This window comes from Myotis daubentonii, chromosome 9 (assembly GCF_963259705.1).
Source record: "Myotis daubentonii chromosome 9, mMyoDau2.1, whole genome shotgun sequence".
Lineage (NCBI taxonomy): Eukaryota > Metazoa > Chordata > Mammalia > Chiroptera > Vespertilionidae > Myotis > Myotis daubentonii.
This window is the reverse complement of record NC_081848.1, coordinates 70,945,130-70,972,179: the sequence shown is the minus strand read 5'-3', so window position 1 is coordinate 70,972,179 and position 27,050 is coordinate 70,945,130. Positions and strand designations below refer to the sequence as shown.

At 56.8% G+C, this 27,050-nt stretch overlaps 1 protein-coding gene across 2 annotated transcripts in view; it reads left to right on the top strand.

Annotated features, from left to right (window-relative positions):
* CD82 (CD82 molecule) overlaps nucleotides 1-18,935 on the top strand; it is a 51,764-nt gene extending 32,829 nt beyond the window's left edge. For both annotated transcript variants that reach the window (XM_059709594.1, XM_059709595.1), the window contains 6 exons: nucleotides 4,351-4,475; nucleotides 4,595-4,669; nucleotides 13,908-14,009; nucleotides 16,951-17,172; nucleotides 17,443-17,526; nucleotides 18,065-18,935. In XM_059709594.1, the coding sequence (XP_059565577.1) occupies nucleotides 4,351-4,475; nucleotides 4,595-4,669; nucleotides 13,908-14,009; nucleotides 16,951-17,172; nucleotides 17,443-17,526; nucleotides 18,065-18,142 (686 nt within the window). In that variant the 3' untranslated portion in view covers nucleotides 18,143-18,935. The remainder of the gene's footprint in view (nucleotides 1-4,350; nucleotides 4,476-4,594; nucleotides 4,670-13,907; nucleotides 14,010-16,950; nucleotides 17,173-17,442; nucleotides 17,527-18,064) is intronic.
* The last annotated feature ends 8,115 nt before the right edge of the window (nucleotides 18,936-27,050 follow it).

Here is a 27,050-nt window from a genome sequence, read left to right as displayed (position 1 = left end):
CACGGAAGCCCCTTCTTTCACTATTTAGAAGCAGGAAGAAAGACGCCCAAGATGATAAGAGCCGTTCCCAGTCTACTCGCAGTCTCCTCCAGGAAGCCCACCAGGCTTGTTGCACTGACCTCTCATAGACGCCTGTGGTGGGAGGGAAGCCGAGCACATGGCCCCAAGTAGCACAGTGATGCCACTCCCACCAGTGAGTGTGTCGTCCTTGGCTCACTTCCCCTCCAAGCAGCTGTGGAGGTAGCAGGTTTGGACTCAGGCCCACGACAGCTGCTTGATTTGAATAAAACAGAACCGGGCTGGGATGGGTGATGGAGGGGCACACCTGTCACCGTGGCCCCAGGGGGCTGAGCCTTCTCCCCTCAGACCATGAGGGGAGCAAGGGTGATCCACCCGCCAGCCACATCAGATTCAACCTGGGGCTGTCAGTCTTTCCTCCTACTGGGGGGCAGCAGACTGTTCCCCTATTCTGGGGCGAGGATCCGGGTTTCCTGTCTCAGCTGGGTGCTCACACTCCCATGCCCTCCCAAGAGGGGACCCATCCTCCTTGGCCTTGACTAAGCCCAGACTCACTACTTCCTGGGCCATAACCCACACCCAGTGGGCACTGTGCCACAGGGCAAAGTCTTGAGGCCCAGCCTGCTCATTTCTGCCCTCTTTACCCCGCCCCAAGGCTCCAGGGACTGCTCGCTACTCCCCCTGCCTCCTCCTGCTTCCTCCCTGTTCAAGTCTGAGAATCTCAAGCTGGCCAGACTTTAGAGCAGTGGTTCTCAACCTTCTGGCCCTTTAAATACAGTTCCTCATGTTGTGACCCAACCATAAATTTATTTTCGTTGCTACTTCATAACTGTAATGCAGCTACTGTTATGAATCATAATGTAAATATCTGATATGCAGGATGGTCTTAGGCAACCCCTGTGAAAGGGTCGTTCGACCGCCAAAGGGGTCGCGATCCACAGGTTGAGAACCGCTGCTTTAGAAGCTCCTGGATGCACTCTGTGTGTTTTACCAATACCAGGCCTGGGACCCTCCCCAAGGGTATGGCCTGGAGCACCGTGGTTTTTACAAAGCTCCCCAGGTGTTTCCCCAGGCAGACAGGGTTCAGAAACACCCATCTGATCTGCTAGCCCAGTCACTCTACCCTTGGGTAGACTGAAGCTTGGCAAGGGGAAAATGGCTTGCTCAGAGTCACATAGCAAGTAAGGATGGGAGCCGGGAACCCAGGGCTCCTGACCTACTATGTGCAGGCTGCGTGTCACAGCGCCTCTCTTACCTCATCGAATCCTCCCTGCATTTCTATCCACGTGTTACAGTGGAGGAAACGGAAGCACAGGGAGGGAAGTAACGTATCTGAGGGCACCCGGCCGGAGGGTGGAGAGCCGGATGTGAGCCAGGTGGCATGGCTCCTGAGCCCCCACTTCCTGGTCCCCTGTCGTTCTGCGGACACCACGGGTTCACACAGTGAGCGGACGCAAGCACAGGGGTAAGAGTGCAGGTTCTGGATACGGGCTCCTCTGGTTCCAAGCCCGGCTCTGCTGCCTGTGAGCTCTGTGATCCTGGGCACATTACTTCACCTCTCTGAGCCTCTTTGTCTGTAAAATAGAAGTAATAGAATGTACCTCGTAAGGTGATGGTGAGAAATTAAATGAGTTAATTATTCAAAAAGAGTTTAGAAAACGCCTACGTGATTGTTAAAGATTAATATTTACAACAATTGTAACATTAGTTATAATAATTATAATTGTTAAAGAATAACATTAATAACACCCTCTAATCCTTATAACGTCTTTAGGAAGTAGGGCTTTGTTCCTTTTCACAGAGAAAGGAATAGAAGCCAGGGAAAGGGGTCCGCCACAAGGCCGCCCGGAGTCTGCCTTTTCGATGTGCTTCCATAGGGACTCGGCTCAGTCAGGGACGTGCCGGCCAAGTGCCCAGAGGCTGTGGGCAGCAGCGCTGGGATTAGAGCTCCCTCCTCGTGGTCCCCAGTCCCTTTGGGCTCGGCCACTTCCCTCTCCCTCATTGGTACCTGCCTGGCCCAGTAAGATCAAGGTGTTTCTGCCACACACAGCGGATGGGTCACCCTGGAATAGTCACAGGTCCCTTCCTCAGTCAGTTGCTCAGATAGGGGCCGGCCTGCGACCTGGGTGAGGACAGGGGCTGGTATCTGAGAAACCAAGATCCAGAGGCTCAGCTGCCTCCCAGCGGCAGAGCCGGAGCTGGGGTCTCAGCCCTGGGCCTGGCCTGCTGGCCACCTCAGCCGCCTCTCAGCCTCTCTGGGCCTCGGGCCCTTAGGGACCAATCAGGATGTGAGCCTGCCCTCGGGGGGCTGTGGTGGAAGGGAAGCAGGATGATGGATAAAGGGCCTTGCTGGGCTGCCACACACCAGGCAGTGCCAGGTCCTTTGTTCTAGGAGTTGTCATTGCTGGGAGGACCCGTCAGAACCCAAGCCCAGGAAGTTCAGGAAAAGTGAAATTTGTGGGCTCCTGCTGCCCATGGAGATTGCTCAGAGCCAGGGCGGCGAGGGCCTGGAGCCAGAGGAAGCCCCACCCTCACCCAGCAGAGCTCTGCCCGGATTCCTGGAGGCCTGTGAGGAGCCAGACAGAGGCAGCCCTGCCCTGGCACCCTGAGCGTGGGGTGGGCGGGCCAGGCTCGTCCTGAGTTCCAGAACATTCTGTCTGCCAACAGGAAGTGGAGCTGGACCAGGCCCTCCCCCCACCCACACTCCAGCTGTGTGGTTATTCCTTAAGGGCGCTAACCCCTCATGGCCTCCCAGGTCCCCCAGGGGTAGGCTGTGTTCTCCCTGGGCCGGCCCTGACTGTGCCCCAGTCCTGTGGAGGCACATCGCACATGCAGACTCCGGGCGGTCTTGTGCGGCACCCAGGAATCCGTATCCCTAGGAAGTTCCTCTGATCGCTAGTGTGGTCTCCAGCCTCTGCTCCCAGCTGCCTCCTGGGAGTGAGCCCTCAGCCCCTGCCTGTAGGGGCACATTTACCCTGGCCTCCTGGTGTGTCCCAGCCTCAGGCTAGAGGGTACCCCATGCCTACAGGCCAGAGGTGGACATGCGCTCTGCCCTGTGTGATCTGTTGGGCTTCTTGGGAAATGCCTGCACAGAACTGCCCATCTCCACCCACAGGGGCAGGCTCTGTCTGTCCATGGCCCTGGCGAGGGACTCTTGCCATTGCCTGTCATACTCCTCTCCCACTCACACTGGTCCGTTCTTTCTCCCCTTCTTTCCATTCTTCAAATGCATCGAGCTTACTCCTTCCTCGGGCCTTTGCACCTGCTGTTCCCACTGCCTGGAATGCTTTTCCCTTCCCTTGAGGTCTTGAATTGAATGACTTCTCCTTTCTCATCTCAGCTCAAACATCACCTGCTCAGACCAGCCTTCCGCACACTGCAACCCACTCCCTGCTCCGTAGTTCTCCACGTTAGCCGGCTTAGCACCTCCATGGCCCTTTATGCGGCCAGAAGATTGTATTGTTTTCTTGTTGTCCCCACTCCCCACCCCACATAATGTCAGCTCCTGGGTGTGGGAACCTCTGCCGCCTGACTCTGCATCCCCAGCAGCCAGCACAGTGTCTTGCAGGTGGTGAGCACCTGGTAAACATGTGTTGGCTGAAGGAATGAGCAAGGGCCACACCCATGCCAGGACATGTGCCCTGTGCTTTGGTGGAAAGAGCGGCCTTGGAGGTCTGCACATTTCCCATCCCAGCTCTGGTCTGTGCTGGTGCAGCGCTCTGAGCCTCTGGTTCCTTGCTCTGGGCCTCCGTTTCCTCGTTTCCTCGGCTGGAAGCGGCTGTGCTGAGTGATGTCAGAGTTGGAGGTGGCGTGTGAAGCCCTGAGGCACAGGGAGTGAGTGGGCTGGAGAGGCAGGTGTTTAGTCCTATCAATGGGCGAGGAGGAAGGCAGGCAGTGGTGTCCGTGGCCCCAGCAGGACCTGCCAGTCCACGGTTCGTTAATTCAGCAGCTACTCCCTCATCCTGTTGCTGTGCCAGACACGGCTCGGGATCTGGGGGTTCAGCAGGAGCAAACCTGAGTCCCTGCCCTCCTGGAGCTCTCATTCTTGTGGGGCTGCAGGCAGGAGCAAGCGAGATTAGCAAAAGGTCGTCTTCTCACTCCTGGTCAGTGCTGAGGAGATCAAGTGAAGCAGGGATGGGGGTCAGGGTAGATTGGGGGAGGCACATCCGGGCAGCTTCCAAAGGGGGTGAGGAGCAGGTTCCTTGCTGGGGGGCTGACCCAGCACCCTGACTCCAAGGAAGGTCCTGGACCTTCGGGCCCTGCCCCTGATTCTGTACTTCATGAGGGTGAGACAGCCGGGCCTAATGGAACACCCTCCTTCCCATCCCCCAGAGGCCTCCTCCACCTCGCTCAACGTGGGCGCCTACGTCTTCATCGGCGTGGGGGCCGTCACCATGCTCATGGGCTTCCTGGGCTGCATCGGCGCCGTGAACGAGGTCCGCTGCCTGCTGGGGCTGGTGAGTAGCCCCCTCTGCCTCTCCTGCCCTGAGCCCTGCGGGGCCCCGGCTGGGTGGGGCGCACCTGAGGGGGGACCTGGTGAGGGCTTCCAGCTAACCTGCCGGCTCTGTGTCCCCAGTACTTCGTCTTCCTCCTCCTGATCCTCATCGCCCAGGTGGCTGCTGGCGTCCTCTTCTATTTCAACATGGACAAGGTACGCACCCCTCCCTCCCGTGCCCAGCCGGCACTGGACGGCCACGTGGGGGATCCGCCCGGAGCGGATGGGGGGAGATAGAAGCCTCAGCTGTCCCAGATGAGCCCGTGGGTACAGGCAGCCTTCCCGTGGTCACACCGCGGACCCTTGGCCTGGAAGGGTCACTCTTGGACCAGGATCCCACTCCACCCTGTTCCAGGCCTGTAGCCACTGTGCGCAAGCCGCTCGCCTCTCTCTGCCCGGTTCACCCTCTGCAAACTGGGGACAATAATGAAATCTAACTCTTTGGGTCGTTGGGAGGGTTCCGTGAGATTATGTCAGTGCTTGGCATGGTAAGGACTCAGTAAACGTTTTCATTAATGTGAAGGCTCCTTAGCAACCGTTAAATCCATGCCCCTCACCCACAGGTGAGGCCCAGGGAGGAGGCTGTCAATAAAAACCCCCGGCCTGCGCCAGAGGGAAGGTGCGCAGCTTTGCGGACGAGAACGTTAGACTTACTGTGCTTCAGATCTAAGGACACTGGTGCACGTAGCCAGCAGTTAAGCGTAGAAGCTCAGGGACTGCGGTCCTGGCTGTCTCTTCAGCATCCTCATTGTGATGGCTTTTCCACAGCATGCCACTCACCTTGTGGTCCCACGGTGGCTGCCACAGCCCCGTCTTGTGCCGCTGTGGCCAGATCAAGGGAAAGAAGAGCAAGGCCCCTAAAAACGTGCCCCAGATTGCATTACAAAGGCACCCCTGGCGTTCAGGGTGGCTGAGAACGTATCTGGCTTTCCGACTCTAAAGACAGGGACACAAGGAGCCGGGAATGGCTGCTGGGTGAGCCAGTCAATTGTGATAATCACAGTTACTTAAGGAAGACCTACTATGTGCACATGGTAACTTCTAGAAGCCTTACACACATAGTCTCTCCTCACAGCAGCTCTGTGCAGTAAGTGTTAGGTTGTCAGACAGGAAAGCAGATGCTCAGAGAGATTAATAGCGATAACAATGTCAGCAATAGTAACAGTAGCCTCCACCATCCCTACATTGGGTCAGCACAAACCATATGCTGGGGCAGTGTTGGCCACTTTACATTCATTCTTCCACTGATCCCCACCACGCTTCCCCAAGTGTGAGAGCCCTGTCCTACAGGTGAGGGCGTGAGGGCAGCCAGCAGGTCAATGGCCAGAGCAGGGAGCGCTCAGACTCCCGGACTCTAGGAGAAGTTCACCGTGGCCCAGTTTGGCTGGGGTCTACCTTCGTCCAGTGCTACAGGTCTGGTCCTCTGAGCAGGTGCAGAGCCGGCAGCCATGAGGGCTCCTGCATTTTACCATTTGAAGGTCAAGTTACCTCCAATCCCTCTTAGAAGGAAGCTGAGAAAACATGACACCGTCAATAGCTAACACTTAGAAAACACCTGGAACTAAATGTGTACTTACTGCATTTAATATTCGATCCTCACAGAAATCCTATGAGGTCATGGATATGAAAACCCTTGTGTGCACATATGGAAGCTGAGGCACAGAGAGGTTAAGCAACTTGGCCAAAGGTCACACAGCTAGTAAATGGCAGAGCTGAGATCCAAACCCCAGCAACCTGGCTTCTGGGTTCACGCGGGTGAAATTTCTCACTGTGGTGGTTCCTACCTAAACCTGCTTTACTTATTTACAATCCACACCCAGCCTGTTTGCCAGGAGGACTGGCCCTGACTTCCTACAGAAAACCAAATTGGAGAGATCAGAATGTACACTGAGAGAGAGGAAGACCATTCTGCCTGAAGCCATGGGATGAGATGCTCATGTAACGGAGGGCTAACTTGGACACTGAGCTTCCTGGTGGTCAAGGGAAAAAGGGAAACAGTTTCAGCAGATGACAGGAAGCTTGCTTGGCCACCGCACAGGAGGCAAATGCTTAGGGCAAGGACTGTCCTTTTCCAGAGACAGGGTTTGGGGATCAGTCCCTGGGGCTTTTCTGGGACCCAGTCAGTTGCACGTTATCATCAGGGTAGATCAGAAATGGTCTCCAATGAGGTGGTTCCTGTGACTCAGAAGCTAGTCAGCTCTGTCGGGTGCCGGGCAGTCCACCTTCTCACCCCTGTGTGTTTCCCCATCTCACAGTAATAAAGGTGGTGCCCATCTATGGGCACCAACCACACGCCAGGAGCTGACTTCATAACTCGACACACGTTTCAGTTTTGCAAGCATTTTCCACTTCAGGAAACCGAGGCCCAGAAAAGCAAAGTGACCTTTGGTCACGGTCACCCACAGGTTGGAGGTGTCAGAGTGGAGATTTCCCTCCGCATCCTCTGCCTCAGGCCCATGCCTCCCCCGACACCACGCCACCTGCCCACAGGATGGTACAGTCTCTGCTTGGCTCACCACCAGGCGCTACACCGCGGAGGCGTCCCCGGCTCCAGAGCAGGGCTTGGGGCGAGGATCGCCTCTCCTGACTCCACGCTAGACGCTGTCCCCTTCTTTGCCTCCTTCACCACCCCCAGGCTCGACATCCCCCTTCCCCTGGTCCCAGCCCCCTCCCCTTGGCCCACCTCCTCTCTGGAAGGCAAGGGAAATTTTCTGGCTTTTCTGGGGAAGTTCTGGCGCCACCCTATCGCCCAAGTTGGAATGAATGATTTATTTTTTCTTTCCCGGCACATTGTAAATCCCAGCTAAAGACTAAACATGCCCTTGATGGTGTTTATTCCTGCAGATGAGGCCCAGCTGGAGGGGGGGGGGGGGGGGGCGGGCGCTGGGAGCCTGAAGGGAAGGCCTGTTCCAAGGCGGCGGTGAAGGGCCTTCTCCCCCCTTGCCAGGCCCCCTGGGCAGGTGGGAGGGAAGGAACCCCTGGGCTGCCATCTGTGTTTCCTGCCCCTCGCTTCCAGCGGCCACTGTTTCCAGGGCAGAGCCGAGGGCAGCCGGGTCCTTGGACCAGGCATGTGGGCTCTCCAGCCTTGGGTTCCCTGATTATAAATCAGGATAAACCTGCCTGTCCCCCCCCACACACACACCCAGGCGCACCAACTACAACACGTTTATAACATACAGCGTGGTGGCCCAGCCTGGCTCCAGAGTAAACCACCCATGTTGGAACCTCTGCGCTGAGACTCAGCACATTCCTTAGCCTCTCTGGGCCTCAGTTGCCTTGTGTGTCAAATGGCAATAAGCAATTGTCTGCAATTCTGAAACCCCAAACCACTTTGAAACCGCGCTGCCCCCCCGCCCCAACACACACACACACACACACACACACACACACACACACACACACACATTTGCAGCTCATTTGGTGGCAAAATGGACCCGAACGGAAGTGGGGCTCTTTGTGGCCTTTGTGTCCCCCATTCAGGTGCTCCCCGGAAACGTGAATGGGAGAGACTTTGGACTGTGACACAGCCTGATCCCCTTGTGAAACTTGGGGGATCTCAGCGCCGGAGCACGTGGGCCCCAAGAGCCACCTTATAGGCCGTGGCGAGGGGGAAGGGCGCTGACTCGTGGGAAGGGCTCAGAGTAGTACTGGCCCCGAGCAGATGGTCGCTGGCATCATTGCAAGTGTGATGGCTGTTGTCACCGTTATTAACTTCGTTGGTGCCTAGTAAGGGCTCAACAAATGGCAGCTGTTCCTGTTGTTGGTATCAATATTGATATTAGCAAGGACTATGGGACCAGGAAGTGTGAGGTTGAGATTCCCCTGGCTGCTTCCTCGCCTGACTGTTGATCCAGCCTCCATTTAGAGGGCAAAGGGCAGGTCTGGGATTCGGGGACCCTGTGCTGGAGGGTGGGCTCTGCCACTGGGTGCGGTGTGTGTTCAGACAGGTTACCTGGTCTCTCTGAGCCTCAGGCGACCTGACAGTCTGGGGTTCTGACGTGTTCCCTGCAGGCAGCAGACGGTGGGAGGAGGTAAGGAGGAAGGAAGTGGGTTGATACCGCTTCCTATGACGTGCCGGGCACTGGGCTGGCTGCACTCACGCAATGCACACTTCTCACCTGCCCAGCAGCCTGCACAGATGAAATTGCTGAGGTTCCGAGGGGTTATATCAAGGGCTCAGGAGAAGGCCTGGGGGATGAGAGCTTGACAGGGAAGGGGCTCGCATGGTCTGGGTGGGAGCTGGGGGTGGGAGGTCAGGACACTGTCTGAGCAGACTGCCCGTGGTCCTCAGAGAGTGTGGTCAGGAGAGCTGTGATCCTTCCTTCTCTTTCCCCGAGAGGCCCACATAGGCACCGGGCACGCGTCCTAAGTTACAGGTAGGAAAGCAGGTTCCTCGGGGACCATGCGAGTCTGTGAGAGGCCCCCTCGCTGAGATGAAACTCCCTGGGGCAGCACAGGGAGAGGGCGCCCTTTCTCTTCGCTTTAGGGAAGGAAGTGTCCAGGTTGTCCCTCTGGGAAGGGATCCCAGGGAAAGTGGGACAAAGACTTGTAGCACCTGCGGGTGCCGGGCTGTGCGGGTGACTCCGGCTCAGGGCCTGCCCTCAGGACCTCCTGAGGTGACCGGGACATGACGTGAACTCGGGGTCTCTGGCTGTTTGGATTGCAGTGGAATTTCGGGGAGACTCTGGTGGTCATTAAGAGTAAACATGCCATCCCTCCACATTAGCGCTTGCAAAGGGTGCCCGTTTCCTCTCAGGACACCGGGGTGAAGCCTGGAAGCATTCAGGCACATGGCCCGTGGAACCCAGGGAGAAGACAGGAGAATGTAGCCGTTACATTGCGTCTGGGGCACTCATTCTAAGGGGATTTGACAGGTTAGAGCAGGGGTGGGGAACCTTTTTTCTGCCAAGGGTCCTTAATATAATTCACTTAATATAAATTTACTAGAGGCTCGGTGCACGAAATTCATGCACGGGTAGGGTCCCTAGGCCTAGCCGGTGATCAGGGCCAACCGGAGCCTTTGGCTGCCAGTCGGAGCCTTGCTTCATTCCGTGCCGCCCCCTGGTGGTCAGCGCACATCATAGCAAGTGATTGAACCCCTGGTCTCCTGGTTGAACTCCCGAGGGGACACTTTGCATATTAGCCTTTTATATATATAGATGTCGCTATGATAAAAGCTCCTAGATTTATTGAATTTTGAGTTCCACCTGCGGTTGCCTTAGCAGGGCAAGGCCAAATGACTTTGTGGGTTTTATATGGCCCGTGGGCAGGATGTCCCCCACCTCTGAGTTAGTATAAACAGTGTGGGGAGATGTCTGGACACCATCCCAAAAGGGTGACCAAAGGAACCTGGAAACTTCCCCTGGAAAGAAGAGGGTAAAGGGAGACGTGGCCTGGTCTCGAATATCTGAAACATCATTGTCCTGGGGGAGAGAGCGATTTGATTGTTCCCCGTTGGGCAGAAAAAGGGGGGATGAGAACTAACACGAATGGTGGAAATCATTTGGGCTCAACTTAAAATGAATTGCTTCTCTCAAGAGGCCCTCAACACTAAAATATGCTGTTTTCTGAGGTATTGAGGTCCCCATCAAAGGGAGCATTTAAGTAGAACCTGGAAAAGTACGAGAGGGATTCTTACATGTATTGTAAATGATACACTGGACTCAAAGTTCTCTTCTAATTTAGCCTTCCTGTGCAAAGTCACACCACAGGGTGAAATAAAGGCACAGCATTGGTGGGGAAAGGCGGGGGGTGTCCATCTGAGGGTCGGTGGAGACAGTGAGTGGCTTGTTGTGGTTCAGGTCTCGGGCTTCTGGAGCTGCTCACATCAGTCATACCTTTGCTGCCTGCAGCTGTGTGGCCTTGGGAAGTTGCTCTGACCCTGGGGGCCTCCGTCTGCTCTCCTGGAAATGGGAGGATGGCAGGACCGGAGCTGGCTTCTTAGGCACATGACCCGAGCAGTCACGCAGGGTCCCGCACTTAGAAGGGTCCTGTGCTCGGCCTGCTGCTCTGCTGCTTCGAAATTCTTAGTCCTTTTTGAGCGAGGGCCCTGCATTTCCATCTTGCACTGGCTATAAAGATGTGGTTCTTCCTGGGCAGGACTTGATCGCCGGCGGCAGTGACCCACTGAGAGTAGGCGGCTGGCCGCAGGCTCAGCTGGGCCCAGGCATCCAGAGGCTGCCAGCAGGTCTCTCCCTCTCCCTCCTCCACTTTCTTCTCAGGCGGGCTGTCCCCAGTGGAGCCCAAGGTGGCGGCCCTCCTCCCATCAGATTAGTAGAAAGAGAGAGCCTGTGTGTGTGACCATGGGACACATACTCATCCCTAAAGCACCCCCTGTTCCAACGGTGTGGAAGGCATTGAAGGGCAGCCTGGGTCTTTGCCTGCCCATAGCAGCAGGGAGGTGGGGTGGGGGGAGGCCTGCCAGGCACATGGATGGACTGAGGGGTGCTGACCCTTAAGGAAAGGAGCTGTTATTTCACGAAGAAGGGAGAATGGGTGCAGGGCAGTCGGGAACCATAGAGGCAGCCTGCAGAGGTGAAGGAGATGGTGAGCATCCTCTCTATCTCCCTGCTCCTCCTTGTCTCAGGAGCAGCCTGGTTGCCAGGGTGACCTCCCTGGGCTCCCAACACAGCCTTGGGATTGGGATCCCCAGGCATCAGCTGAACCGGCCTCTGCAGCCGTGGTCCCTGTGGCTCAGCTGTGGCCTTCAGCCACATTCTGGGCTGGAGGATGATACGGTGTTTCCATGGAAACCACCCAGTGTCAGTGGAAAGCACGTGGTTTCCATCACCTTCTCATTTCGGAAGGACCCGAAACAGGGAAGTCCTGGCTGCTGCGGCAACCACCCCGGGGTGTAAATGGAGCCTGGGTCCGTGGGGGAAGGCCGAGAGGATGTGGGGGAAGGCCGGGAGAGGATGTTCCCCAACAAATGCCTCTGGGGAACCCCCTTCTTTCCACGCCTCGGTGATCATCCGTTCCCGGGGGCAGAGGTGGAGAGCAGAGATGGCGGGGCAGAAAGATACAAGATCTGCAGGTGGACCGGCCCAGCTATGTGGCAGGGGCCCACCACTAGGCTTCTCTGGGCCCTTCTTAAAGGTGCTATGACCCACTTCAAGGTATAGCCATATGGTTAAAGTGCCAGTAGAGCCCAATGGGTAAAAGCTTGGGTTTTCGAATCAGGCCTGAGTTCAAACCTCAGCTGTTCTACTTGTTGGCTGTGTGACTTTGAGCAAGTTAACGAACCTCTCTGAGCCTCCTTTTCTACATCTCTAGACTGAGGGAACGAGGTCAGTACCCTGACCATAGGTCTGCTCTGGGGATTGAAGTGCGATGCCGCATGAAAAGTGCTTAGCACAGCACTGGTGCAAAGCAAGCATTCGGTCCATGTTAGCCACTGGGCTTGTTATGGACCAGAAAGCTTGGTAAACTGTAGAGAGTTCTGGGGAGTAAACAAGAAGCAACATGCAAATGGTTTTATCAAGAGGGAGAGGGCAGAGCAAGGTCCTCAGGCTGGTTTCCCTGGGTTAGTGACGGAGGCCCAGGACCCAGGGCCGCAGGTCCATCCGGAGGATGTGGTTTCTCTGAGCACAGCAGGCGCGGCTGCCTGTGGGGTGCTGGCGGAAGTCCCACGCACAGGATTCGGAGCCAGGCTGTGAAAGTCCCTGCCTGGAAGCACCTGTCGCCTCTCCCCGATCCCCTTTCTCAGGAACTGAGAGGCAGGTGCCCCTGCGCCTCTCGGGCCCTTCGCCTGGGGTGACCACAACCAGCCTGTGCATGCTGAGAAGGGCCTTGGGCAAGGTCCGCGGGAGAGGCCAGGGAGGGCCAGGCCAGGGCTGGCTCCGGGGCCCCGTCCTACATGGGGCTGTTCTAGTCCCTGGGGAAAGCCCTGTCCTCAGCCACCTGGGCTGGTTTCCGTTTGCCTCCTTTCACACAGCTAACTCGTTCCTGAAAAGCTGCTGTAGTGAGGGCCTCAGTTCAGGGCCTCAGTGAGAGGCCTTTGGGGTGAATCCTTTTGATCCTGCACCCCTCACCTGCCTTATTTGTAAATCAGTATCTCTCTGTGCATTTAGTGAAAAGCGGTGTGCTTTTCTCTTCTTCATTGTGGGCCTCTGAATTCCTGAGCATGGCGACCAGCACTGCCAGGATGTGGATTCTGTGGGGCCCAGGGCAGGTGTGAGGGTAGACAGGGTGCGTGCATGAGGGCTGTGTTATACGTGCTTGAGGCCTGTGGGTGCGTGCATGAGGACTGTGTGGTGCATGCATGAGGACTGTGGGTGCGTGCAGATAGCCGCGGTTATGAGGACTGGGTGCGTGCATAAGGACTGTGGGTGCATGCATGAGGACTGTGGGTGCGTGCATGAGGACTGTGGGGTGCATGCATGAGGACCTCGGGGTGCATGCATGAGGACTGTGGGTGCGTGCATGAGGACTGTGGGGTGCATGCATGAGGACCTCGAGGTGCATGCATGAGGACTGTGTGGTGCATGCATGAGGACCTCGGGGTGCATGCATGAGGACTGTGGGGTACATGCATGAGGACTGTGGGTGTGTGCATGAGGACCTCGGGGTGCATGCAGATAGCAGCGGTTCTGCACATGTTCCTTACTGTGGACACCGCACACCTACTCTGGCCAGGCTCACAGACACAATCCCTGTTCCCATGGAGCTGACGTTCTCAGGGGGGAGAAGTAGAGGGTGATAAATCCTGGAAACAAATGATCATGTCATAACAATGCTATGGAGAAAATACAAGACAAGGAGGGCCTGGGTGGGTGTGGGGAGGGAAGGGATGCTATTCTGTAGGGTGGTCCAGGAAGGCCTGTCTGAGGAGGTGACATTTGGGCAGAGCCCTGAAGGAAGTAAAGAAGGGAGTCGTGTTAATGTTTGGGGGAAGAGGATTCCAGGCAGAGTGACAGTGAGTGCAAAGGCCCTGAGGCAGGAGTGAGCCTAGCACACAGACTGCAAGGAGACCAGTGTAATAGAAACAGAGGAGGCAAGAACAGAAGGACCGAGGTCTGGGGAGAGCAGGGCACAGATGAGGCAGGGCCTTGTGGGCACTGAGAGGGTGTTGGCATTTGTCCTGAATGCCGCAGGGAGCGACTGGGAGGTTTTCTCGGTGACATGGAAAGATTCACATTTAAAGGGCCCTGCGGCTGCTGAGTGCCAAATAGACTGCGGGCAGGAGCGGTTGGTCCTGGCTGCACTGAGCATGGCGTGGTGACCGACAGGAAGTGCCAGGAAAGTGGTTGGAATGGACAATGAAATGCTGTGGCACCACGAGCATGTTCCCGGGCTCGCGGGTGAGGGAGGGGGGAGAGGCGGTTTAAATCGATGTGACCAGAGGTGGGCATGGGTTTCCAGAAGTCAGACCTGACCCTGGCTCTCCTCTCTGCAGGTGAAGCAGGAGATGGGCAGCATCGTGATCAAGCTCATTCGGGACTACAAGGACGGCCAGGAGGACAGCCTGCAGCAGGGCTGGGACTACGTGCAGGCTCAGGTAAGCTGGGTGGGGAGGGGTGGCCAGTGTGAGGCTCCCGGCCTGTGGGTATCTGTGTGTCTGGGTCTGGTCGTCCGTGTGCCTGTATGTACCTGACAGACTATGTTAGCGAGTTTGTGTGAGTGTGCATCTGATGGGCTCGGGGCTCCTGGCCCCTCAGCCACCACCACAGCTCCTTGCTCAGGGGCCCCGGGGCTTGGAGGCTGTCCCATGGCTCACAGTGCTCCCACCTGTGGCCAGAGAGCAGGGTTCAGCTCTCGGCCCTCTCACCACAAGCCAGGCTGGCCAGTGTTGGGAACTCTACCTGGAGGTTAAGAAATGGGGTGCCAAGTCTGAGTGGAGGCTACCTCTCGGGAGGAGCCCATGGAACTTCTGGGGTAAAAGGAATGTTCTAACCATTGATCCAGGCGGTTAGGCCGGCATGCATATAACACTCACAGATGGCATTTGTGTACTTTAGTGTAGTATGTGTATTCCACCTGAATTAAAGTGGGAGAGGCAGAGACCAATGACTGACTACCAGAATGAAGGACTACGTGACAGACAGACTGGATGCTGACTGAATGACTGATGGAATAACTGACTGACTGAATGAATGAATGGCCATCTGACTGGGCTCCCAGCCTGCCTTGGTGGTGAGCCAATCATCACACACACATCAGCGGTGATCAGGTCCCGGCGACTCACTCTCTCGTGGGCCCTTGGCCAGGGCCCCTCCTCTGGGCAGCAGCCTCCTCCTCTCCCCTGAGGACGCTGGGCACAGCAATCACACAGGACCTGCTGGCACCGAGTGACAGCCGGAGCGTCTGGACATGGAGGAGGGACTTTGTCCAGGGGACGTGGGCACAGTTTTCTGAGCTGGGAAAAGGGGAGGGTGATGTTTTCTGGCCCGAGTGCCTCACGGACTTCCTGGTGAGGACCAGGTGAGGACAGGTAGGAAGGCCTGGGTCACCTGGAGGGCTGGGCACACACAGGAGGCTGCTGTCATCACACCATTCGTGTGACCCACAATTCCTGAGATGCTTTGCTAAGATTGGAGGGAGTCGCCGTCCCAGGATGAACAAGTCCCACCTTCCCAGAAGCCTGGGGGGGGAGAAGCGAGTCCCTTGGGAGCTGAGGAGCAGCCCACCCGGGGAGGTGGTTGGCTGGTGGGGGTTCCCTGCAGCTGGCAAGGCTCTAGATCAGTGGTTCTCAACCTTCTGGCCCTTTAAATATAGTTCCTCATGTTGTGACCCAACCATAAAATTATTTTCGTTGCTACTTCATAACTGTAATGTTGCTACTGTTATGAATCGTCATGTAAATATCTGATATGCAGGATGGTCTTAGGCGACCCCTGTGAAAGGGTCGTTCGACCGCCAAAGGGGTCGCGACCCACAGGCTGAGAACCACTGTTCTAGATGATTCTGATGTCTGTCAGACACCGCCTGAGAAGGTGGTTAAGTCAGGCTCCTGACAACTGGGATACTAACTCTGCCCCTTCCTGGCCAGACCTTCTCTGAGCCTCAGTTTCCTCATCTATAAAATGGGGCTATTGATCCATACTCATTTGGATATTTATAGTATCATTCATGGGGCGAACTTTTAAAGCCCTTGGGCAGCACTTAGCACTTACGTGGTGGTGTTTTACTCACCATGCACAACACCGAGACACAGGGTGGGTGGGTCAGGGCAGCAGGTCGTGGAGAGGAGGGCTCCGCCTGGTGCAGTACAGGCCAAGGAAAGCCACCTCCTTTTGTGGGAGGACCTCCGAGGTGCCAACCTTTCTGCTAGGCAGCGGTCCTCAACCTGTGGGTCGCGACCCCTTTGGGGGGTCAAACAACCCTTTCACAGGGGTCGCCTAAGACCATCGGAAAACACATATGTAATTACATATTGTTTTTGTGATTAATCACTATGCTTTCATTATGTTCAATTTGTAACAACGAAATTGGGGGTCACCACAACATGAGGGACTGTATTAAAGGGTCGCGGCATTAGGAAGGTTGAGAACCACTGTGCTAGAGCGAAAGCAGACAGGCAACTGCAACATAAAAAGTACAACCTGAAGCCCCAGAACACCCGAGATGCTTGGCACGCCCCCTGTTGGCCACCGGGCTGCCTGTCAGGGACTCGTCACTGAGAAGGAAGCAGGTGAGGAACTGACCATGTGCTGGGCACAGTGGCACGCAGCTCACCCAGCTTGCCCAGCTCGCCCATGCAACTCATTTAATCCTCCCAGGGATCCTAGCATAGTGGTTATTGCCATCCCATTCTCCAGGCGAGGAGTCGAGCCCAGAGAAAGGCAGAGGCTTGCCTGTGCACAGGGCAGGGCCAGGATTGGAAAGGAGCCCTGCCCCCACTCTGCTGTGCCTTCCCGGGGTATTTCCAGCATGGGCCCAGCCCCTGGCAGTGGGACTGGCCTTTCCTGAGCAATGATTGTGCTCTCCAGACCTGTGCTGGGCGCTCCGCCTGCCTCGTCCCGTTTAGTCCGAGTAACAGGGAGTTAGAAAACGTATTACCCCGTTTTGCAGATGAGGAAACTGAGGTCAGTACTTTGACCAAAGCTGAGCAGCTGGTAGGTGGCAGAGCTGGGACTTGAACCCAGGAGCCTGACTCCAGACCCCACGCTCTTAGCTGAATGCCATCTGCCCTCCTACTTGTCCCCCACACCCGTGTTCTGCTTTTCAACATGAACTCCCCTCCTGTTCTGCTGGTCCTGATTTTTTTTCTTCCCACTGTTTAGCAATTTATGGCATGTGTTTCCCGAAAGCCCCTTTAAATTCTTCATGGCTCACAGAAGCCGAAGTAAAACCTAAACTCGAGTCCTGGAGGTGTGGCTGGGACCAGGGAGGCCTAGAAGTAGCAGATCCGAGCCTCTTTCCAGGCGGCCCCACCTCTGCCAGGAGGGCAGCCTGCCTGATGGGCCTGGGCATGAGCATCCTGTCCCCTCTCTGCCCAGGGCAAGTGCTGTGGCTGGGTCAGCTTCTACAACTGGACAGAAAATGCTGAGCTCCTGAACCGCACCACCGTCACCTACCCCTGCTCCTGCGAGAAGAAGGGGGAGGACGGCAGCCCCCTCGTGAAGAAGGGCTTCTGCCAGGTTTCCAACGGCAACGGGACCCAGAGTGGCAACGGGACCCAGAGCGGCAACAGTCCCGAGCAGTGGCCCGTGTATGAGGAGGTACGTAGAGGGCGGTGGGGTCGAGGGGCTGGGCTCAGGGGCACCCAGGCTCGCCTGGGCTCCCGCGCCATCCTTTCCCCTTCCTTCACTTAGTTGTTCCTGCCTTTGATCCATTTGTCCACTTGCCATTGGTACCTTCATTACCTATTCACTAATATATCTATTCCAGATACGCACAGACCCCTCTGGGCTGGGGGTGGCCCCCAGTGGTTCTGCATGATGGGGTGAGGCGCGTGATGTGGGTGACGTGGCTGTGTTCTTCCCTCGCAGGGCTGCATGGAGACGGTGCAGGCGTGGCTGCAGGAAAACCTGGGCATCATCCTAGGCGTGTGCGTGGGCGTCGCTGTCATTGAGGTCCGTGTCCCCTCCCTGCAGCCCTCCCCATGCTCTGTCCCCGCGGATTGTCCCTGCTGTGCTGATGTCCTGGGGGAGGCCGTGTGGCAAGCCTGGCCTGAGCACTGTCCCACCCTGGCCCTCTGCCGCCTGAATCTCAGGCTGGTCATGAGGCTATAGCTCTCTCTCTCTCTCTCTCTCTCCCTCTCTCTCTCTCTCTCTCTCTCTCTCTCTCTCTTCGTCTCTTATTGATTTCAAAGAGGAAGGGAGAGGGAGAGAGAGATAGAAACATCAGTGATAGGGGAGGATCATAGATAGGCTGCCTCCTGCATGTCCCCCCCAGCCTACCCTGGGGACGGAGCCTGTAACCTGGGCATGTGCCCTGACCGGGAATTGAACCATGATCTGGTTCATAGGTTGATGCTCAACCACTGAGCCATGCCGTTGGGCGAGGATCCTCTTACTCCCTGTGTGTGGACCTGGACAGTGGGGTGCTGCCCTGGGGCTTCTGGGGGCTGGGCAGCCCGCCTCCACTGACTCTTGCCCTCCCCCTCAACAGCTCCTGGGGATGCTCCTGTCCATCTGCTTGTGCCGGAACGTACACTCTGAAGACTACAGCAAGGTCCCCAAGTACTGAGGCAGCTGCTGTCCCCAACTCCCTGCCTGTCCCCCAACCTCAGGGCTCCCAGGGTGTCCCTGGCTCCCTCCTCCAGGCCCTCCCCGCACCTCACTGCCAAGGCAACTGTGCACCCCGTGCTGCTGGAAGTGAGGGGCTGTCTGGGGCCTGGATGCCTCCCTGCCTTTCTGCCTCCAGCCTTGAGCCCGGCTGCGCTGTGGCTCCTCCGCTCGCTGCCCACCAGGGTTCTCTGAGCAACTCAAGGAAAACCCTCCCTGCAGCATCTCTGCGCAGGTGGGCTGGGTTTCTACCTGCCTTGGGGGATGTATATATTGTATGGGGGGAAGTGTATTAAAAATGGGGGGCGGGGTAGATAAGGCACCCTGAGCTGTCAGGGGACTACCCACTGCGTGGGTCAACTGTTTTCCACTATAAGGCTTATACCGTTGGCTTTCATATTTTCATTAAAGGTTGTGGGAAAGGGTAAGCTTTACCTGACGTTAGGGACGGCACCCCTTCCCCAGGCCTGACCCAGCCCCACCCAGGCAGCTCAGATCTGCCTGGCCCAACTTGTGGGAGCAAGGCCTAGCTGGGCCAGGCTGAAGGGGCTGGGCCTGGCCCTGGGCTGCTTAGGGCATCAGAGGGGTGCGTCCTCGGGGCGTGGCACAGAGCTGGCCCTGCCTTTGCCGGGACCTGAGCTGTTCAGGAGTGGGTGGGTGAGGCTGTGCTTTGTAGCGCGAGGAGGGCTCCGAGCACCGCTCTGTAAAGCTCGCTGCGGATCTGAAGACTGACGATTAAAGAGGATTTGTAAGAATCTGGTCTGACTTGGGGATGCTGCGTCCCGGGCCCGGGAGGGCCAGAGGGGAGAGAGAGGGTGTGAGTGGAGTGGCTGGTTCTGCAGGGAAGTGTGGTGACACCCACTACTGTCCCCAGGGCAGGGCCCTTTCTCGGCATCTCTGGCCCCCTCTTCAGCCCCGTGCCTTGGTCCATTGGCCTGCCTGCCCATGTGGCTGGAATTGGATTTGTATACTGAAACAGGTGTAGGTTGTGCCTCTAGGTTCCTGTTTCTGAGACCAGGTGCCCCCAGAAGGTACAGAAAGTGGGCTGGTGAGGGAGTGGTCAGTGGGGCCGCAGGACAAGCCTGGCCTCTACCTGAGCATCTGGTTTTGACAAAGGAAGGAAGCATTTTTGTATTAAAGAGATGTGATGGCGCAAGATGTGCAGAATTCGGGAGCTTTAACAATGCAACGTGGACCTTAAAGGAAGCTCTTACTTGTACACGGAGCGTGAGCCCGGCACTCCCCAGGCCTGGCTTCCCCAGCCTGCACCGCGGCTGTAAGGCCTGTCACGGGAGTCCCACTCCGCTGAGATGGGGGTGGAAGTCGGGGGAAAGGTTGACATAGGAGGGCACTTGCCCCACCATCTCCTCCTCTCCAACCTCTTGGGGCCCTGGGAGAGGCAGAGGGTTAGGGGTGGAGGGACTTGCCTCCCTACAGTAGGGCAGCAACAACAATAGATGGGAAGTATTCCAGAAGAATCCACCAGGTGGCGCTGCTGCCCCGGCCTAGGAGCCCGGAGTTGTCCTGGTTACTGTAGGTTCCTCACCAGGCCTGTGGTCTCTCCTTCCAGTGGGAGCACTGGTGAAATGCAGATGCCAGGGCCTGGGAATTCTGACGCAGCCGTTCTGAGCCAGGGACAAGGAATTTGCATTAAAGCAGCCCTCGGAGGTGGTTACTAAATCACATTACTTTAGATTCTCAGGCCCTGATTAGATGTAGCCACAGATGTACCCCAAAGAGAGATGGAGTTGGGGGCCTAGGCCAAATAGCGTTGTCTTCAGTGAGGAGGTAGGCAGCACACCTTAGTGACAGCCTAACTCTTGATCTGACCCTAATTAATTTCTTGCAAGAAACTTTCTGTGGCTGAAATCAGGGCCAACTCACTTTCAGGCCTGTGGGAGGCACCAGGCACAGCCTTGGGGGCTGAGGGAGCCTTCAGCTCCATGGTGGCTGTTCTCTGCCACAATCAGGGACCCTCCCTGGAGCTCTTACCATGCAAAGAGGGCTGAGGGCTGCAAGTGACACCATCCGGCTTGTTTTATTTATCACCTGCCTCATTCCACAAAGGAAGTACATACAATCCTATATAATAAAACCCTAACACGCAAATCGACCGAACTGCGGAATGACCAGTTGCTATGATGTGCGCTGACCACCAGGGGGCAGACGCTCAAAGCAGGAGCTGCCCCCTGGTGGTCAGTGCGCTCCCACAGCGGAAGAACCACTCAGCCAGAAGCCGGGCTCACAGCTGGCAAGTGCAGTGGTGGTGGTAGGACAGGTGGTAAGGAGCAAGGGGTCCTGGACTGCAAGCGCTCCGGACTGTGAGAGGGATTTCTGTCTGCCAGCTTAGGCCCTATCCCAGGAGAAGTGGGCCTAAGCCGGCAGGCGGACATCCCCCAAGGGGTCCCAAACTGTGAGAGGGCACAGGCCGGGCTGAAGGATCCCGCCCCCCAGTGCACGATTTTTGTGCACCAGGCCTCTAGTAAAATATAAAACATAACAGAGAAAATGTAAATTTGTGAGGAAGTGTGGACTTGGATGAAATAAACACAGTTGAATTGCCAACTTGGTGATGGCATATGCATGCCTTGCACATAGTGTGCTCTCCACTCCTGTGCTCACAGCAGACATCACTAATTGATCACTGATCTCTTCTTAGTCCAGATGCTCGCAACCATTCTTATGGCTATCATTCGCTGCAGCCTCAGAATCCTTCTCAACTCAGCACTAGCAATCAATCAGGTTGGATTACAAAACGAAAGCAGCCATCATCCTTGAGCTCTAGTTGTTTACTTGAACTATACAGGGTTGGGCAAACCCCATATATAATTTTGCCTCTGAGCTTCCCAGTGGTCAAAGCAAAAAAAGGAACTATTGTCAGTTATACAGCTCTCCTTCCCCAAGGCTTCCTCATGCCTAGCTACTAGGAAGAATGTGGCTGGCTGGAATCTAGAATTCAAACCACCCTCCAACACACAAACCTCAATAGCCCTTCATGACCAAAGCAAAAAGAGCCTACTGTGTGACCTTGTGTTGGTTATTGTCAGTGAGGAAAGGAGTTGTGCCTCTGCCAAGGAGGAACCAGGAAGACCCAGTGGATGCACGAGAAACAGTCAGGTGACGATTTCACATACCCTGGTGCTCAGGTAGCACTCGCTCCATCCTAGTCCCACTGACACATGTTAACTGATTTGCTCACTACAGTCCTATGAGGTGCATGCTCATTGTTATCCCCATTTTAGAGATCAGACAACGAAGACAGGTTAAATAATTTCCTCAAGATCCCATCCTTGGTAGGAGGAGCTGGGAGCCACCCACTAGCCATTTGGTTGCAGACCAGGGGACTCTGGGGCTTCAGCTGGACTTGGGGCTGTGTGGGGTGGGGAGGGCGTTTGATTTCACTCAGGGGTCCCTCTGTGCGCATGCGGCAATTCCACATCACTAGATATTGGGAGGTGTGCAGCCGCCCATCCCTTTGCCCCAAGAAGGCCTGGCTCCTGGCTTGGGCAGACCTGAGTTCCAAGGGAGGCTCTGGTGTCTTGTAGCCACGTGGCCCCTGGCAGAACCCTCTCTTTCCTCATCTGTACTGGGATGTTGACGTGGTTGTGTGAAGCTCAGGTGACATGCAGGCACCTGGCCCCCAGGACCCCTGAACCAGAGTGATCTGACCCTAATTAATTAGGGTGCCTTGGCTTGGCCAACCCCATAGTGCCCCCAGCTGAGCAGGCATCTTTCCGGTCTCTGCCTGAGACCGTGGCTGTGGAGGGCAGTGGGAGCCATACAGAGGGCAAGGGTCTGCAGGAGCCGGGGACTGAGGAGCACAGGGCCCTCTGGGCAGGTGTCAGGAGAGTCTGGGCTGCCAGATGCTGGAGCTTAACTGCCCTTCAGGTGGGAGTCCCCAGCATGACACTGGGGAGAAGCAGGCATGAACCAGGCTTGGGGTTTGCAGACAGGGGGTCTGCCAGGCCATCTCTCAGGGTCCCATCAGGGCCTTTTCCCCCCCATGCTGATTTCACTTTCCGGCCTGGGCAATGGGAAGAAGGGGTGCTGGGATGGTCTGGGAAGCTGAGAGCCCCCTCCCCAAAGAACAGCAGAAGATGGTAGCTGGTCGAGAACGGAGCATGAAATCGGAGTGAGCCCGGGGCTCTGGGGCTTAGGCTGGGCACCTGGAGAAGGCGGGGGGGGGGGGGGGGGGGGGACAAGGGAGACCTGAGTTAATCCTGTCCTGGCCCCCTGCTGACCCCCAACTTAAACGGGACCAGCTGAGAGGGATCAACGGCAGGCCCCTCAGTGGCCTTGGCCACCGCCCTCTCAGGGCACGGAGGGGAGGAGAGAGGCCGGGCCGTGTCATCATGGTGGGGTCCTCCCCTTGCCCCCAGCTTCACCCTCAGGGAGGGCACAGGGGCCTTCTCAGGATGGCTTGTCATAAATGCCATGTCATCAGGAGCCAGGGGACCTGAGTTGCAATCTAGCTCCACCTCTGTCTTCCTGTGCAGCCCTGACTACATAGCGTGGGGTGGGCTCAAAACAATGTTTGCAAAAGACATCAGAGGGGACTGAGAAAAGGCAGCAGTTACTGAGGGGGCGGGCTCAGTCCCCCAGCTGGCCTCCTCTGGCGGGTCCACCCCTGATGGCAAGGCCCAGGCCTCTCCGCCGGCAAGTGCCAGCGCCAGGACCGGAACCACAGGGCCCTGACTCAAGGCACCCTCAGTCCTCCCACTGCCCAGGTGTCCTCGGTTGTGCTGTGCTGTCAGACCACGGCCCTGACTTTTGTGGAATCTGGTCACCAAACACCGACCTGTGGGGCCCCTTCCTCCTTTCTCCTGGGGAGAGCCCTGCGTAGCCTGAAGTTCCACACGGAAGGGACAGTCCAGCTTCCCTAACTCCTGGTGGGCCCTAGAGCCCGCCATCTATCTGGAGACCACCTCCCTCTCTGAGCTGCTGGGTGAGCTGAGCTGCTCTCAGGCCTTCTGTGGGGATAGAAGTCACCCCCAGGCTGCTCTCTCTCCCCCCAGCTGGACATTTCTTTCCAGGCATATGAGCCACACAGTGGCCTGGCTGTTGAACCAGTAGGCAAGGGACCCCTGGGCAGTGCCCACCCACAGCTCCCTGGAGCCAGGCAGGAAACAGATAGGTGCCAGCTTGCTCTCTGGTCCTTTGGGGAGCCAGTGTCGGTGCCCTTGAAGTATCTAGGAAGCTGGACTCAGAGGGTGAATTCTGGCATGGACACTGGCCAATGGGAATGAAAGCCACACTTAAGCTAGAATAGGGGCCTGCTCTGTGGACTGGGGGGAGGTGCAGGGCTGCCTAGGGGTTGGCCTGGGGGCACTGTCAGTCAATCAGTAAAGAAATACTATAATATTTTAGTAATTGGTGTGGCTCTGTGGGTACCACAGAACGTCAGCACACACACACACACACACACACACACACACACACACACACACATGCCCTGAGCCCCCTGAAAGCTCAGTCTATTTCCAGGTGTAAGAGATTAAACTGCAGTGGCCAGTGGTGGGTAGGAAAGGCCAAATGTCTGCCAGCCTAGAATGTTCCAGACCTGCGCTGGGAGAGCACCTGACCACCCATCCCAATCCTGCCTGTGTCCTAGCAGAGGCTCCACCAGCTTCTGCCACAGGGTCTCCAGGTGAACAGGTCCCCAGACTGAGGAGCAGCAGGGTGAAGGGGGACACTCATGACATGGGGGTGTTGGGCACCAGGGCATCTCGGGGGCCAGGATGACCACTGTCTCCTTCCCCTGAAGAGGGTAAGAAACCTAAGTGCCAAGCTGCCTCAGGGCCAATATCTGGCTGCCCCCTGGGGTCTTTGGAATCTGTGGGTTAAGGTTCATTCATTCATTCATCTCGTGGCTACTCAATGGACACCTCCCAGTTGGTGGGATGTGCAGTTAACTTGGCTCAGGGACTCCTCTGCTTGCCGAGCCCCAGGCTGTAGGATGACTTGGGGTACTCCAAAGCCCCACCCTTACCTCCCAGGACTTTCCCCTAATGAGCCCAGCCTGGGGCTCCCCTTCCTGAAGCACCTGGGTTGACAGGAGACAGCAAGTGGGTTTTCATGCCCAGATTCTAGATGCCAAAACTGAGGCTCAGAGAGGGGTAGCAGAGGTCCCTAGCCTTGGCCACCTCCCAGTCAACTCAGCCCAGCTGACAGGAGGCTCCACCAGCTGCCAAGGAGGTGGGGCCACATGATCAGGCAGAAGTAGGCACCTGAACAAGGGGATAGGGGCATGAGCAGCTGGAAGTGGGCACATGAACAGTGGGGTGGGGCTTGTGATCAGCAGGAAGTGGGCACAGTCTCGGGCATCTGAACAGGAGGGCGGGCTTGGGATCAGCTGGAAGTGGGCACAGCTGGAAGTAGGCACACGAACAGGGGGCAGAGGCATGTGATCAGCCGGAAATGGGCACCTGAACAGAGGGGTGAGGCTCCTGATCAGCTGGCAGTAGGCAGGTGACCTTGGGGGCAAGGGCATGTGATCTGCCGGAAGTGGTCACAGCCAAATGTGGGCACGTGAACAGGGGGGCAGGGCTTGTGATCAGCCAGAAGTGGGCACAGCTAGAAATGGGCACTTAAACAGGGGGGTGGGGGCATGTGATTATGCCAGAGATGTTCCGCGAGGATGGAGGAGGGCCCACAGGAAGATTGAAGGGATGTGGCCAGGAGCCCTCAGAAGCTGAAAGGTCAGGAAGGACCCTCCCCTGAAGCCCTTGAAGGGAGCACAGCCCCAGAACCCTGATTTCCGATTCTGGCCCCAGAACGGGGAGAGCATGTGTTCCTGTTTCTTTAAGCCGGTCTGTATTCATGGGAGCAGCAGTCTCAGGTAATATTCACCGACCTGCCCCTCCTTTTGGGGCTTGACCGGGTTCTGGGGATAGCAGGGGCTCACAGGGAGATTCATCCCTGTGTCCGTGTCTCGGTCCTTTCTCCCGCCCCGCCCCCTCCCCCCTCCCCCGTACCTGCCGGGGCTCTTTGGCAGTGACCGTGCAGTGGGCACAGCAGGGCGGGCTGCGCCAGTGTTGCAGACTTCGAGAGCAAAGTGGTGAAGACGCTGTATGGCTGTTGTGCTCTAGTGAATGCGGGGAGTCTTGCACACCCCTCTGGACATACCTGTGCCACCGACGCATGCACACACAGCACACGCATGCACACAGCTGCCAACTCCTGACAGCACGGGCCAAGCTGAGTGTTGCTGAGGGACCCCTGGGGCCCATCCCGGGCCTCTGGCATCCTGTGGAAGGAAGCTGAATAATGAACATTGAGTGGAACAAACAGGATAGAGGGTGGAAGCGCCCATCACTCAGCCGCACACCCCCAGCCACACTGCATACTCGGCCATTCTCACCGTTAACCGTTCCCAGCTGAAATGAAAAAAAATCAAAACGGCGGTTGGTAGAGCGGCATCACCTGTCTTCGTCTCACCTGTGAGATGGGGCTGTAGTTCCTACCTCCAGCGTTACTGTGGGAGCAAGTGAGGGGATGTGCTCCCGGAGCTACTTCCCCGTGCAGCCTGTTCCAGGACCCCTCCCCTGCTCCGTGGGATCCCTCGCTCAGTGCTGCCACCCCCTGGACAAGATGGGGCAGGACAGACAGGTGTGTCTGTGCCTCCAGGACAGGAGCTGCTGGTTGGTCCAGAGGCTGGGCAGGAAGCAATCAGTGCCCAGCCCCCTGCCCGGTGGGGTGAAGCCTCCTGGCTTGTGGGGAAGGTGCAGCCAGGTAGGATGGGCTGCTAGAGGACACTTGACCTGGGGAGCCCACTCCCATCTCCAGCTGACCCCCTGAAGTCATTTCCCCAGCATCTGCCGTCTGGGCTGGAGCAGTGTCAGGTCCAGAGCCAAGCCCGTCACCCCACCCCCCAATGTTACCTGAGATGCTTCTAGCAGCACCCTCTGCGGACAGAAATGGGCTTCCTGCAGGATGCGGGGGTGGCAGGAACAGCTGGACTGCAGAGGGGCCAGAGGGGAGGGCTGGGGAGGATGGGAGGTGGGAACAGCCTCCTAGGAAGCTGGGGGTGTGGGAATGGGAACTGGTGGCAGCTGACCGCGGTGAAGGGGTCTGCCCCTGCCTCACACACCTGGTGAGCCCGGCTTGCGGCATCCAGGGTGACAGCAACCCTGTGATCCCGGCAGCCAATCCTCTTGGTTCTCTTGGACGCACAGAATTGTGAGCTAAATCAATGGTGGTTGTTTAGGCCCCCAAATCTGGGGGTAGTCATTACACGGCAGTAACTAACTGATACAATGATGACCTTAGATCAGGGGTCCTCAAACTTTTTAAACAGGGGGCCAGTTCACTGTCCCTCAGACCGTTGGAGGGCCGGACTATAGTTAAAAAAAAAACTATGAACAAATTCCGATGCACACTGCACATATCTTATTTTGAAGTAAAAAAACAAAACGGGAACAAATACAATATTTGTATTTGCATGTGGCCCGCGGGCCGTAGTTTGAGGACCCCTGCCTTAGATAGTAATGATAGCATCACCTGCAGAGGGCATACTGTACACCAGGCCCAGGCCCACGCTCTCATACGACATAAAGGAACTCATTTCATCCTCCCAGGAGCTCTGAGAATTGGTAGGGGGACCCTCACTTTATAGACAAAAAAACGGAGGCTTGGAGGAGACATGAGCTGCCTGACAGTAAGAGGGAGAGCCAAGGTTAGAACCTAACGTCTGTCTTCTTGGACTCAGTTCCAAATCTCCTTCCCGACAAGCCTCAATGTCAGAGAGAGCTTGAGGGAGTGTAATGTATTCTGCACACAGGGGCTGACGTCATTGAGAATGTTCTCAGCCTTCCCTGCCCCGAGAATTATGCCGTAGCTCACCCTGCTCTTCTCTCGCCCCAGCCTGTGCC